Raw genomic sequence first — 14,684 nt, 5'->3', positions numbered from 1 at the left:
GGTGGGCTTCCCGTACCCTTGAAATGACAGCGTTTAGTTAATCCCCGCTCGGTGGGCCGCCACACTGAACAAATCTCTCTTTTCCGCGCTCTGCCTCGATGATTTCAGGCAAATATTTTCTGGCGACCGTTTTTTGGAGTGAGTGTGTCGCCAATTAAACATGACAACCAAAATGTGGGATCAGGTCAAAAGTACACTGAAAAGTGGTACACATTAGCGCAGGGGTCTACAACCTGTTTCAAGCCGAGAGCTACTTTTGTTTGTATTTCTAATGTTATTACTGTGTTATCACTGTGTTGTTACTATGTTATTACCAGGTTGTCATTATCAGAGGTCAAAACAGGCTTAGTCAAGCACTAAACATGCCATTTAGAAATCCCATTTCCTAGAAAATTACAATTACCCATGACACATTTTCAGAACCAGTCCACTGGCTACTGAGGTGGTTTTTGGGGGCTTTCGATCAAAAGCTTTTGTGATTCTTTACGACCCGTCAATACGAAACTGTATTATTCATTACTGTATTTACTGGCTATGGTTCCCATAGTGATGCTAAAGGAAGAAGTAAATACACAATAACCATTGAAACAAAGCTTGCAACTATCGAGGAATTCAAAGAAGGCACACGACCTACTATTTTTAGTCCCAAAATAATTAAAATGGCAATATCTACCTTTCATAATGATTTTCTCTTTATTTTGATGTGCTTTGTAAAGAATTAGTAAGTCAGTGATACAATAAGGTAATTTTTGTACTGTATTTTTCCTTATAGGTCCAAAGTCTTGCAGTCAGTCTAAAGGGAGAACTAACATCTTAATAAACAGAAGCCACACTAAGTGCTTGGCTCGCTAAGTTGCATGACCATAACCAATCGACATTCTGGACTATTATTGAAAATAAAGATGCCATTAAAACAAGTCTATCTTTCTTAGGACATGACAGTCCTTGCAAGTAAACATTTTTAAAATAAATATAATTCTTAATCCACACACTACTCCCCTTTCTGCATCCGCCAGCTACTCCACTCGACCAGCTCAAGTGACATCACAAACAAGCTGCATAGATATCATTTTTCTCTCCTATTTATTTACAATCTTATTTACACATAGGTAGTACTTACTGTATAGTGTTTTGTTATTTTAATTTATTTATTTGGGGTAGCGTTGTTTTTCTCTAACTAGCATAGGCGATAGAAACCCCCACTATGCAGCAATTTCACTTAGCAAGCCCCACCCTACATTGGATCAATTTCATATCCAGGGTCCACTGTATTATAGAGGAATTTGATCAATTAACTATTAATAAAATATAAATAATGTAAACATAGATGGAAAAAACATCTGAAAATCCAGGAACTTGAGCAACATTTTTTATGTATTGTTTTGCTAAAATTCAAACGACAATATGGTAAATGAGACGAAAGTACAGTGCATCCGGAAAGTATTCACAGCGCTTCACTTTTTCCACATTTTGTTATGTTACAGCCTCATTCCAAATTGTATTAATTTAATATCTTATCTCAAAATTCTACACAAAATACTCCATTATGACAATGTGAAAACGTGGTTTTTTTTTACTTTTTTTGAATTTATTAAAAATAGAAAACTAAGAAATCACATTTACATAAGTATTCACAGCCTTTGCTTAATACTTTGTTGATCCACCTTTGGCAGTAAATATAGCCTCAAGTCTTTTTGAATATGATCCCTCAAGTTTAGCACACCTATCTTTCGGCAGTTTTGCCCATTCTTCTTTGCAATAAGTCTCAAGCTCAATCAGGTTGGATGGGAGACGTTTGTGCACAGCCATTTTCAGATCTCTCCAGAAATGTTCGATCGGATTCAAGTCTGGACTCTGGCTGGGCCACTCCAGGACATTCACGGAGTGGTTCTGAAGCCAATCTTTTGAGATCTTGGCTGTGTGCTTTGAGTCATTGTCCTGCTGAAAAATGAACCTTCGCCCCAGCTTGAGGTCAAGAGCGCTCTGGAGCAGGTTTTCATCCAGGATATCTCTATATATTGCTGCATTCATTTTTCCTGCTACCCTGACTAGTCTGCCTGTTCCTGCTGCTGAAAAACATCTGCACAGCATGATGCTGCCACCACCATGCTTCACTGTTGTGATGGTATTTGCCTGGTGATGAGCGGTGCCTGGTTTCCTCCAAACATGGCGCCTGGCATTCACACCAAAGAGTTCAATCTTTGTCTCAGCAGACCAGAGAATTTTGTTTCTCATGGTCTGAGAGTCATTCAGGTGCTTTTTGGCAAATTCCAGACGGGCTTCCATGTTCCTTTTACTAAGGAGTGGCTTTCGTCTGGCCACTCTACCATACAGGCTTGATGTGTGGATTGCTGCAGAGATGGTTGTCCTTCTGGAAGGTTCTCCTCTCTCCACAAAGGAACGCTGGAGCTCTGACAGAGTGACCATCGGGTTCTTGGTCACCTCCCTGACTAAGGCCCTTCTTCCCGAGATCGCTCAGTTTAGAAGGCCGGCCAGCTCTAGGAAGAGTCCTGGTGGTTCCAAATGTCTTCCATTTACGGATAATGGAGGCCACTGTGCTCATTGGGACCTTCAAAGCAGCAGAATTTTTTCTGTATCCTTCCCCAGATTTGTGCCTCAAGACAATCCTGTCTTGCAGGTCTACAGACAGTTCTTTTGACTTCATGCTTGGTGTTTGTGCTCTGACATGCACTCTCAACTGTGGGACCTTATATAGACAGGTGTGTGCCTTTCCAAATTATGTCCAATCAACTGAATTTACTGCAGGTGGACTCCAATTAAGCTGTAGAAAGATCTCAAGGATGAACAGTGGAAAAAAGATGCACCTGAGCTCAATTTTGAGCTTTATGGTAAAGGCTGTGAATACTTATGTAAATGTGATTTCTTAGTTTTCTATTTTTAATAAATTCCAAAAAAGTAAAAAAAAACGTTTTCACATTGTCATAATGGAGTATTTTGTGTAGAATTTTGAGATAAGATATTAAATTAATACAATTTGGAATGAGGCTGTAACATAACAAAATGTGGAAAAAGTGAAGCGCTGTGAATACTTTCCGGATGCACTGTACCTGCTGCCACTTCAGTGAAATGCCGCTTTGTGGTCTCTTTACATGATTTAAAACACATTTTCCTCTTTGACTCATCGAGGCTCAATGCATCGGTGTCGATCACGTAGCACAAATGAAGCTAACTTGATATACAGCGTCGAACCGACGGAGATGGTGCTTGGAATAATGATTTGTAAGAAAAACATATTTTATGTTGTCCTTTACGGGGGCCTCAGTTTTACAAGACGTTGTCGGCAAAATCGGAATTCCGTCAAGGAAGCGTGATATAAAAACGTAATGCTTCTGAAATTTTAATCAATGTCCAAACGCGTTTGAGCGGAATAAATTTTTCAATGGTTTTTCATCTTTTATCAGACCGAACTGGGCGCTACGCTTCAAGGCACAAGCTCAAGAACAAGAAGAGGGCAGGACAGTGAAATTGGCGTTACCAGTACGTAGTCTTGTTTCTCGACACGTGTTACACAACTTTTTACGAACTACATTATTAATAGAAGCGAGTATGTAAAATACACGAAAACCCACACAAATTTGAACATTTCACATCACACCAATTTTAATTGATGGTTGATCTGGTTACCGTTAGCTGTGTTAGTACTACACACTGACCCTAATGCTACCTTGCTCGGTCAAATAGGTATCTATCGAAAATTGAAATATGCTTCGATGATTTCTATTATGTTCTGGCAGTCCTTGGTCTTGATCCATCACTCATTTTTGCTAACTCACCCACTACGGGCATTTGAAAGTAGAATCACTTTGGTAGCTAGCTTTGCTTACTTTGCTTATTTTTAGCTGTGTCGGTACTGCAGGTTATATTACCTTGGTTAGCAATGCCCTCATCATTATGCCGCCTTGCTCAGCCACTAGCTGTGTTAGGAAATAGAATTGCTTCAGTAAGTAACTTCGCTTAATCTGGTTAATGGCATCTCTGTTAGTCCTGTAGGATATGTTAGCTTGGTTGGCAACACATTGACCGTTATGCTACCTTGCTCTGTCAAATTATTTTAGCAATATCGAAAAAATGAAAGATCATTAGAATGTCTGTATTCTGTTCCAGCAGTTCCTGGCCTCGATTAAGCAGATATTTTCGTTATTTCACCTGCTACCTACATTAGCGAAGCGTAGCTTTGGTGGCCAGCTTTGCACAATTTGGCTAACATTTGCTGTGTTAGCACTGCAGATTAAGCTAGCTTGCTGAGCAATACATTCAACAGTATGCTACCTTGCTCTGTGAAAGTATTGTTGCGTAATCTGGATCGGTAAAATTAAAAGATTGTTAAATTGTCTCGTTTCTGTTCTAGCAAAAGCCTGGTTTTAGCTCATATTGTCGCTCAGCTTTCAGCTGCATTAGTAAATAGAAATTAATGCTGTTTATGCTAGCTTGGTTAACAATACACTTACCATTATGCTACTTGGCTCAGTAAAATTAATTTAGCAAGACCAAAATCTCAAAAGATTGTCTCTATTTGGTCTCTATTCTGGCAGTCCCAGCTTAGTACTACCTTCCTCAGTCAAATTATTGTATGGTGATTGCCAAAATTTGAAACATAGTGAGATCATCTCTTGTACCTTTTCCAGTGCCGGATATAGCATATATTTTCGCTAACTCAGCCGCATTATCAAACAGCATCTCTTTGGTGGCTAGCTTCACTTCAGCCAATTGCATCGTTCAAAATCAAATGGCCATGAGATTTTTTTTGTGTGAAAATGGGCCAAGGGAAACACTGAGAGAAAGCAAAAACAGAGGAAAATGAGTGTGAGAGGTAACTCAAGGACATTCCGCCTGCTGCTGTGCTAGCGAGCATGCTGCAGACAAGCAAAGCAAGCAAGAGACGTCCTTTTGGACACTCTTATGCAAGAAGCGAGTGTGACAGACAGCTACACACAAATACACGATCCCGGCTTCTCGCCTGGAATTTCACTGCAGCCCCGACCATGGAAAAATAGAAACGATCTTCTGGTGTTCTGAGATAAACTTCAAGGGACACGTGAGACACACCAGGAACGTCCTCATTAGCTTCAGTGCAGAGAGAGGGTTGAAGAAGATCGATAGAAAAGAGTTGCCAGGCAACCCTCCCGGATTCTACAAAGTTGTCATGTGCCAGGTACCCGAGAAAAAACAGCTTTGCCTGAGCCAACTTTTTGCTTTTTGGATGTTTTTTTTTGTCTAGCTGAACAAAACTTGAAAGGGGATCACACGGAACATTTTGGAATACATACTAGTTCTGAGTGAACAATACCCTAAATCAGAATGACACAGCCAACATACTAACACATGGAAAGAACCACATAATGCAGGCACACCAAGCAGTTCTACCTAAGCAAAACCCTAAATTAAGAGGAAATAGGTAACACCCTGGCGTGAGGATAGAACCACTTCATAATGTTCCAGCACAGCTCTAACAGAAGAAAACATAAAAGTAGACTATGCGGAATATGTTGAAACACCATCTACCCCTAATTTAACATAACAAGAAAGGAAGAGGATACAGGAAACTTTCTCGAATGTGGATAGAACAAGTACAAAATAGGTAAGTAGCTATAACAACATCACATGAAAGAGGACAATGTGAAATATTTTTAAACATTACCTTGACCTAACTGGACAAAACATAAAAGGGAGAGGACACAGGGAACATACCCACGTGTGTTTAGAATAACTACATATTACTGAATCGCTAACTAGCTCTACCTGAAGAGCACATAAAAGGAACACAAGACGGAATATGTTGGAATAATAAACGGTTTCAACTGGACAAAACATTAAAGGCGACACACAGAAAATACAAAAGTGTGAATTGAACAACTACATACTGTTCCAACACCGGCTCTAACCGAACAAAGTATGACAAACACAAGCATTCCCATACGTGTCCGGAACAAGAATAACTAGTGCCATAACGACGAGACCATGTCATAAAAGGAATACAACACAACACAATTTGGGAAACTAACAAGCTCTAACTGAAAAAAACCTTAAAGGCAGACAATGAGACATATACCTAAACATGTTTTTAACAGCAATGGGTGTGCCATGACAGCAAGAACAGAAAATACTAAATTTACCCAACAAAATGAGCAATGAACAATCAGGAGAGACATGGTGACAAGGATGAGACATCACATGAGACACACCAGGAATGTCCTCATTAGCGTTAGCACTGAAAGACAGATGAGTATGATCGATTGAAGTGGGTTGCCAGGCAACCCCCACTGACTCCATAAATTCACAACGCACTACGTACCCGGGAAAAAAACAGCTCAGTACAAGCCATTTTCTTGATTTTCGTTCAAAGGACTCGAAAGACTCACCAAAGACGGTCCTGGCAGGGACGGACTCCCTGTTGAGCCAGAAGGACACCTGGGAGAGGATGACTGTCATGATGCAGGGCAGGTACGTCTGGATTACGAAGTAGCCGATTTTCCTCTTCAGGTGAAAGTGGGTCGTCATCACCACGTACTCGCCTGCGAAGACAGGTGGACATTTCAAGGACCGTCTTGGTGTTTTTCTGTTACATGATCATTCAGTTGATTAACCCCACCCACTCCCCTCGATCAACGGCCGGATGCCTCATGACACCAAAAACAAAAAGACAGCCCTTAAACATGAAGGCGGCAGGGAGAAGAGAGACTGTGGCAAAAAAGTCCATTACCGCCTAAAACCGCAACAGAAGCGCCCAATGGTCCTTTGTCGCAAAAACAGAGTACACAAGCGGCCAACGGTCCATCGCCACCGAAACAGGGGACAAAATTGTCTCAGGGTCCTTTGCTACTGAAACTAGGAACAAAAAAGTCTAAAGGTCTTTTGCCATCATAATCAGAAGCAATCAAAGTTTCCTCACTGACAAAATCAGGAATGTATAAGTCCAAGGGATCCTTCATCGCAGAAACTGGGGACAGAAAAAGCCAATTGTTTGTCACTGCCAAAGTTGGCAACAAAAGCAGCCAGGAGTCCTTCACCGCCTAAACCGGGTACAGACGCGGCCATGGGTCCATCGGTGATGAAACAAAGTAACAGAAGAGGCCAAGAGTCTGTTGCCATCGAAACCAAGAAAAGAAGAGTCAAGGGTCCTTCACTGCTGAAACCAGGTACAGAAGCAGCCAAGGGTCCTTCGCGCCAAAACTGGGCACAGAAGCAGCAAGATGTCCTACGTTGCTGGAACTTGGGTCTCTGTCGGACCAGGAGTCTGGAGGCTTTCAGCTGGGTCCTTTGTTGGTCGGGTCATTCTGTTACAGTGAATCCAATATGGGAGAAAGGAAAAACTACGGTAGGCGTGCTCAAAAAGTAAATTTGAAAAACAAAACCCAGGAACAAAGTTACACACAAAAAAACAAGAAGTGATCTTAAAACAACTGACACAATGTCAAAACCAGACCTAAACCCCAAACGTGATGCAGCAATGGCAATGACCTGACAACCTCTGCTGTCATTATATGGAGCTGGAATAATGAGATGCAAATGTGGACTGATAGGCGCAGGTGGGCCCTCTTCAGTCAGTCCCTCTTGGTTGGTAGCCTCTAGGATGGAAATGATGTGCCAAATTCTGTCTGTTTGTTGAGTGTCATGTGTTCCCACCAGGGTTTGAAAAAAAATCAGACCGCCATCACTGGACTTTGTTCTGACCAAACAAAATGACAGGAAGAAGTTGGACTTTACATACCTGTACTGGATTGCACCACTCCAGAGTCCACGCTCTGTCCCATCAAATCATACTGGTTCAACCTGGAACCGTCGTCTGCCACCACCACGGACTGGTCGGCCCCTTTGGTCCAGACATAAACCACTTCTGCTCTGGTGTAAGCATCTATCGGGAAAACAAAAACACCTGAATGTGGATTTGGTCTCCTAGTATGTGTAGATTGAATCTATCCGTGTGCAGTTAGATCTAATCTCTTTCATCCCGTGTCATGTCCGTTCGTATCGCCATTCGACTTTGTAAAGAACACAGACGTGCCGCGTCCCAACAGCTCGGCGTGACCTTAAAAAAAGCCGAGTCGGTGTTTTCCTGCCTCGGGTTGGACAACCTGTCAAAACTGCAGTGTGGCCTCGACCACCGCTGAGGAAAGGATGGTCCCGCTTGCACGCTGCAGCAGGAGGCAAAAAGCCAAACACTGAAATATTTACGGCGACGGATTCAATTTGAGGCCTCTGTTGGCGGGTGCGCCCGCGTTCGACAAACGAAGACACCGGCGTGCCGAAGGCCGGTCGAAACTCATCGGCTATTCTCGTCGCAGCGGATTTTAAAAGGAGGTGAGGTCCTGCGCTAGATTAATGTGAGCTGTGAGCAGCTGGTGAGTGGTTCTGAAAGTGTGCCTGGGATCCTGCCGGCATCTGGCAGGGACTCGCTGGGACTGGCAGGGTCGAAGGGCACTAGGAGGTGCTTATCTTCTGTTCTTTGATTGTATGGGCAACATGAGACGGAGGTGTTTTTTTTTGGAGTCACGTGACATTTTCGATGGCCGCCACATTTGCTTACAGCAAATCTGCACAGTGGCTTTCATTGGGTCTTGTAAGGCCCTCGTGGCTGGCTTGTTCTCTTGTATCATCTCTAATCAGGGTTGGGTAGGGTTACTTTAACTTGATTACTTTCAATTACTTTTGGATTATTCCAATACCAAATATGCTAATAAAAGACAAAAGAAACTAAATATGAATAAAATGACTAAATTTAAATAGGCTTACGGAATACATGGAACGGCACAAATGATGTTGGCAAGCTGTTTGGATTTATTTTCATTTTGTTTCTGTCGCATCTTATGTTAGTTTTGCCGGAGATCAAAGAGATCAAAGCCAGGAGAGAAAGCTTACCACGTGTTGTGAGTCATCATTTTATTCATATTTAATTTATTTTGTCTTTTATTAGCATATTTGGTATTGGAGTAATCCAACAGTAATTGAAAGTAATCAAGTTAAAGTAACCCTACCCAACCCTGTCTCTAATCCCATTTCAAAAATTAAGGTGTAATAATGCCTGTTTATTGTATGCAAGGTTTTATGGACTAGATCAGGGGTGGCAAACATGTGGCTCTAGAGCTGCATGCGGCTCTTGACCAATAAGAATGCGGCTCTTTGCCTCATCAGATTTTCTATATACTGTGGCTCTTTTTTCATGTTTAGTTATTTTTGTGAGTATTGAGGGTGGACACTCTCCTGGAAATAAACACAAGAACGATACTTGTTGTATTGTAAGGAGAGGAATGTGTTATGGAAAATAATGTTTTTAATATTGTGTGTTTATGTGTGTCTGTCTGTCATGGCAGGTCAGTGCGTGGTGTGGCTCTTTGACTCTCGCAGTTAAAAATTTCGGCTCTTTGTGTCAAACTTGTTCCCCACCCCTGGACTAGATTGTTGGTGGAGAGTAAGGAGAAAGGGGCTGTGCATGGACTGTGACTGAGTCTTGTCAGGCCCTCATCGCTAGCTCTTTCAGCTGTATCACGTCCGATTTCGGGTGAAAATGCCCAATTGTCTAAGGTTCTATAGACTGCATTGTTACTTGAGATAATGAGGAGACAAGAAAGGGCACAGACTGTCACTTGGTCCTCATGGCTTGCTAGTTTGGTCTCATCACGCCCTATCCAATTTCATACATTTACGTATGAAAATATGTAATTTGTCCTGGGTTTTATAGACTGTATTACTGCTTTGTCTTTTGCAACACCTTGTACTTTTGTAAATTTAGTTCAGTTCTATTTTAAAAAATATATTGAAAATATGCAGTTTTATACCGAAAGGGTAGAATCTTTTTTTTTTTTTCACTGTATGTACTTTATGTAACATTGATGAGTAACAATAATCAAATTATTTGACGTGAATGGAACTGAGCAAGCATGTGGATAAGAGAGTACTCGGTTGGTTTGGACACATGGAGAAGATGGATGAGGAGCGAATGTTGAAGAGGATCAACAGAGCAGAAGTAAATGGAAGGAGACCAAGAGGAAGGCCGCGATTGACGTGGATGGATAGTTTTATGAGTGCACTGCAGGAAAGAGGTCTAAATATAATAGAAGCTAGAGCTCTTGTTGGTGAAAGGAATGAGTGGAGAGGTGTAATGAAAAGATATTGGGATGTTTGGATGGGTTCTAAGGGACGGGCAGGGCACTGGTATGATTCGGCAGGGGTAAACCAGTGAAAGCTGTCGGGCCCTTCTGTTGAACAGAAGAGTGTGTTGTTTCACCCTGACCCGAGTGACACGGTCACTTTCTTGTGTCCCGTTTCATCTGGAGGGACGAAAGCATGACCAACTTGGGTGCCGAGGTGCTTAACCTGTTTGGGTGTTTGGGCAATTGGGTTTGCCATGGTCCAAAAAATGTTGTGTGTGTTTTTTGCTACTTTTTCCTTTTTTTAAATTGTCTTTATTTTTGTATCTGTTTGTCTTGCCGTCGGTCACCCTTCTCAAGGGATATGATCATGGTAGATATATAGATAGATTTGACTTGAGTAAAGCGCTTTGGGAGGTCTTTATTGACTTGAAAAGTGCTATATAATGGCAGACCATTTACCATTTTATTCAATTTTCTTTTGGCTAAAAATAAAATAAAAAACAGTTTTAGGTATGAATTAGTTTTGTGTTTATGAAATGAGAACTGCTTTAACGGACAACAATCCTTTAATATGTCATAAAAGCAAAGGACGTAGTATCATTTTCACAAAGTTTTTTTCCAACAAATATCACAGCCACGTGTGATGCAACGCTTATTGTACGATGTGAATAAAGAAAACCTATTCCAAACTTACAAACAAAATAGTATTTCTCGATTGTTTTAGGATCTGGTATCTGTATTTTAAAACGCATCCCAGAAGGCTTCGAGGGCAAAGTGTGACGCGATGGGCAAACGTACTCACTGGGGCCACCTCCTATCAAAGAAAGTGGGTAGAGTGGCTGAGCCATCCAAGGCGCTGGATTAAGTCTCTGTTGGGGTGTGGGTTCAAATTCCTAATACTGCCAGTCATTTAATGTGAATTTCCCTACGGGATGAATAAAGTATCCATCTATCTATCAATGCCGAGGTCTGGCTCATCTCTGAAGAGAGGAAAGTCGCTCTACACCGACTACAGGTGACCAGAGTATGACGATGCTGTATGTGAGTCAGATCAGGAGGCTTCCCCTCCTACTGGTATCCCTAGAAAGCAGTACTATATGTTTTGCGTGGGGAAGCATATCTGCCAAAAACGGCCCGGAGCAGAATGGGCGCTGCCAGGCTGTACAGGAAGTGGTGCCCCGACGACCAAGGCAGTTAAAGGATCTGTAAACAGTGATTGTTGCTAGAGAGTAAGGAGAAGGGTGCAGGTCAGGGGCTCTGACAGGCCATCGTGGCTTGCCCGTTCATTTCAATCACATCCAATCCCATTTCATTTATTTACGGGCGAACATGCCTACTTGTCTGAGGCTTTTTGGACTATATTACAGTAGTTCAGGAGGTGAAGTGCTCGTCTTGGGATCAAGAGGTCGCAGGTTCGATTCCGTGCTCCTGCGTGTTACATGTCGAACTGTCCATGGGCAAGACACTGAACCCCTAACACCCCTGATAGCAGGTAGTTGCCTTACATGGCTGATGCTGCAATTGGTGTGTGAGTTTGTGAATGGGTAAGTGTGAAGCACGTTTTAAAGCGCTTTGGGAGGTCTTCATTGACTTAAAAAGCGCTATATAGATGCAGACCATTTACGTTCACATTTATATTGTGGCTGGAGTGTAATCAGCAGAGGGCTGGGCAAATTCTACTTAAAGTCACTAAAACCAATACATGAATGTCGATGTTTGTGGAGTCCAGAAGAACTTACAGCTGCCAAACTTGAGTGGGCAGGCATGGGCGTCCATCGGGAAGTCTTCAAGATGCATAGGGCATTCGGCTCTCACCGTCAGCCTGAGGACGAAAAATAAATTGAAAAAGATATTAACACAAACATGTGAGGAAAAGGTGTGTTCTTTTTTTTTAACTCAGCTTCTCTTTTCTGCCAGCTTACAAAGAAACAAAATGTCAGGCCAGCCGTGACTCACTAATCTTCGATCCGTCCCCTCGTCTTGCTCATCTGTGACAGTGACACGCTTCCCTCCTCCTACAAAGTGAACATGCTAAATATATGTATCGCAACCCCTTGCGGAATAGTGCTACCAGTTGTCTTTTGTATCGAGATAAAGTCTCAAGATACTTCCTAGATGTAGCTCTACTAATTAGCTTTTGTATACAAAAGGTTTCCCAACATACTTCTTCGTTTTTACTAGACATATATATACTAGCTGTGTTGTATTATCCAGAAAACTAGTTAGTCTGGAACATTTCTTCAGATACTCTCCAGTTTTGCAAGATGTAGATCAACTATTAGTTTTTCTATCTAAAAATTTCTCAAGATACTTACTGTTTTTTTTTTTTTTGCAAGATGAAGATATTCTAGTTTTGCCTTGTATCTGAAAAATCTTTGATTACTTTCTGGTTTTGAAAATGTAGAACTACTAGTTTGGCTTTAGTATCTGAAAAAATTCTCTAGATACCTCTGTTTTTACAAGACAAAGATTCACTAGCTGTGTTTTTTTGATCTAGAAAACTAGTTGTCTTTGTATCTGGGAAAATGCTCAAGATACTTTTGGTTTTTTGCTAGATGTAGATCTACTAGTTAGCTTTAGTATCCAGAGGATTCTCTAGATATTCACTGGTGTTTACAAGATGTAAAATTAGTAGCTGTCCCCTATCTGGAAAATGTGTTGTATATGCATCTGGAACATTTATCAAGATACTTACTGTTTTTGCAAGATGTACTAGTCGGCTTTAGTATAAGGAAAAGAGGCTTCTTTTTGGGAACTCAGCCATAACTCCCCAGATCTTTTTCTTTCTTTGTTCAACCCTAGAAAACTGTTTCTTGGTTGTGTGTTACCTACCCCTAGTTACCCGGGTTGTCGTAAGAGCTTTAGGTAGGGGTTGCATTTTCTTCTCTGGGAGCACTTCGCTTGGCCCTCGCAAGTTCATTATCCATTGATATATGTTTGCCTTATTTTCAGTGTCTACTAATGTTTAAAGTTAAGAAATATCTGAAAACCATCTCTGGAGGGAAGCCATTTTGTCACTTCCCTTAGACTGAAAATGAAACAAAGTCACATAGGTAACACCCAATCTGGGCTTTACTAGCCTAAACCCAAAGAACAGATACCCAAATCCTGGTATGGAAAAATGAGGTGGACAAAACCATATCATACAAAGTCAGTTATAGTTTATACCAGTCATCAACAAGTCTCTCTCACAATTTATGGCAAAAAAAAATGAAAGATAGACCAAATAAATTTGATGATAGTCAAACGTAGGCTTGTACCTCATGGTGTAGAGTAGTGTTCCTTCCTCCGTGATACGTAGAAGCTTGTTTGGCATGGTCATGTTGTGTGCCACGGACTTCTTGCCGTTATGGAAGAAGGTGTCGGGCGTCCAGATCTTGCTGGCCATCAGGTTGTTGAGACGCAGCACGGCCATGGGACCTTTGAACTTTAATCTCTCGTCCTTCCAGCTCTGTCTGAAGAATACATCGATGGTGTATTCCTGCAGATGGGATATGGATTTTAGAACATCGAGGTGTACAAAAGTAGAACCCTGAAATACCTAATTTACAAGATTTTACATCTCACAAGGAATAAAATGCATAATGAAGAAAGAAGAATATACAAGCCGCACTAGAGTATAATTCAGAGGGAAAATGTATTTGAAAAAATGGAACACCAAGAAAATACATGTCATATAAAATGGAAATGAAAAATCAATGTAAAATAAAAATACGATAATAGCACTATATACTACCTAATACAAAAGATAACTTGTAAATCTACATATTGCAAAGCCAATTAGTATGTATCCAGAGAAATGTTCCAGATGCAAAAGACAACTATTACATCTCCATCTTGAAAAATCCAGGAGGTTGGTAAATCTAACAGACACAGAAGATAAATAGTAAGTCTATATCCAGGCCACACAGGGAAGTATTTTTGGAAATTTAAACAAAAGACAACTAGAATATCTATATTGTGCAAAACCAGGAAGTATATTTAGACGTTTTCCAGATGCAAAATTCAACTACTAGATCTACATTTTAGAAAAACAAAGATCTCCTACATGCGAACCGTGAAATATCTTGAGAAAATCTCTAGACACAAAAGACCATTTAAAGGTCCGTTAAATTTTAAACCATACTCACCGAATTTTGCTAGATGTAGATATACTAGTATTCTATTTATTTGGAAATTGTCTCAAGATACTTTCTGTTTTTTTCAAGCTGGAGGTCTACTTGTTGACTTTTTCATCCAGGACATTTCTTGAAATACTTCCCAATTTTGCAATATGTAGATCTAGTCAAATCATGTTTATGTGTATAGCCCTTAATCACTCAAAAGCTCTCAAAGGGCTACTACACAAACCACGTACTGTTTTTGCGCCATCCACTGATCTAACACCTACGTGAGGGAAAGGAAAAACTCAAAACCTCAGCATGAGAAAAATGAAGAAACCTTAAGAAGGAACCGCACATGAGGTAATCCCTCTTCCAGTATGACCAGGTTGCAATATATGTACCATAATAAACAATTCAGACATTTTCAACATGAAATATAGGTCATTCATAAGTTATAGAATATAAGATTGTT

General features: G+C 40.9%; 1 protein-coding gene across 2 annotated transcripts in view; it reads right to left on the bottom strand.

Annotated features, from left to right (window-relative positions):
• Nucleotides 1–14,684, bottom strand: part of gabra1 (gamma-aminobutyric acid type A receptor subunit alpha1) — a 47,798-nt gene that overhangs the window by 15,373 nt on the left and 17,741 nt on the right. For both annotated transcript variants that reach the window (XM_088320897.1, XM_088320898.1), the window contains exons 5-8: nt 13,370–13,590; nt 11,849–11,931; nt 7,730–7,873; nt 6,381–6,533 (exon numbers count right to left, since the gene is read on the bottom strand). In XM_088320897.1, coding sequence (XP_088177023.1) covers nt 6,381–6,533; nt 7,730–7,873; nt 11,849–11,931; nt 13,370–13,590 — 601 coding nt within the window. The remainder of the gene's footprint in view (nt 1–6,380; nt 6,534–7,729; nt 7,874–11,848; nt 11,932–13,369; nt 13,591–14,684) is intronic.

The sequence above is a fragment of the Urocampus carinirostris genome, chromosome 17, assembly GCF_059441175.1.
Source record: "Urocampus carinirostris isolate Australia breed hairy pipefish chromosome 17, RoL_Ucar_1.0, whole genome shotgun sequence".
NCBI lineage: Eukaryota > Metazoa > Chordata > Actinopteri > Syngnathiformes > Syngnathidae > Urocampus > Urocampus carinirostris.
This window is presented reverse-complemented; position numbering and strand designations above follow the sequence as displayed.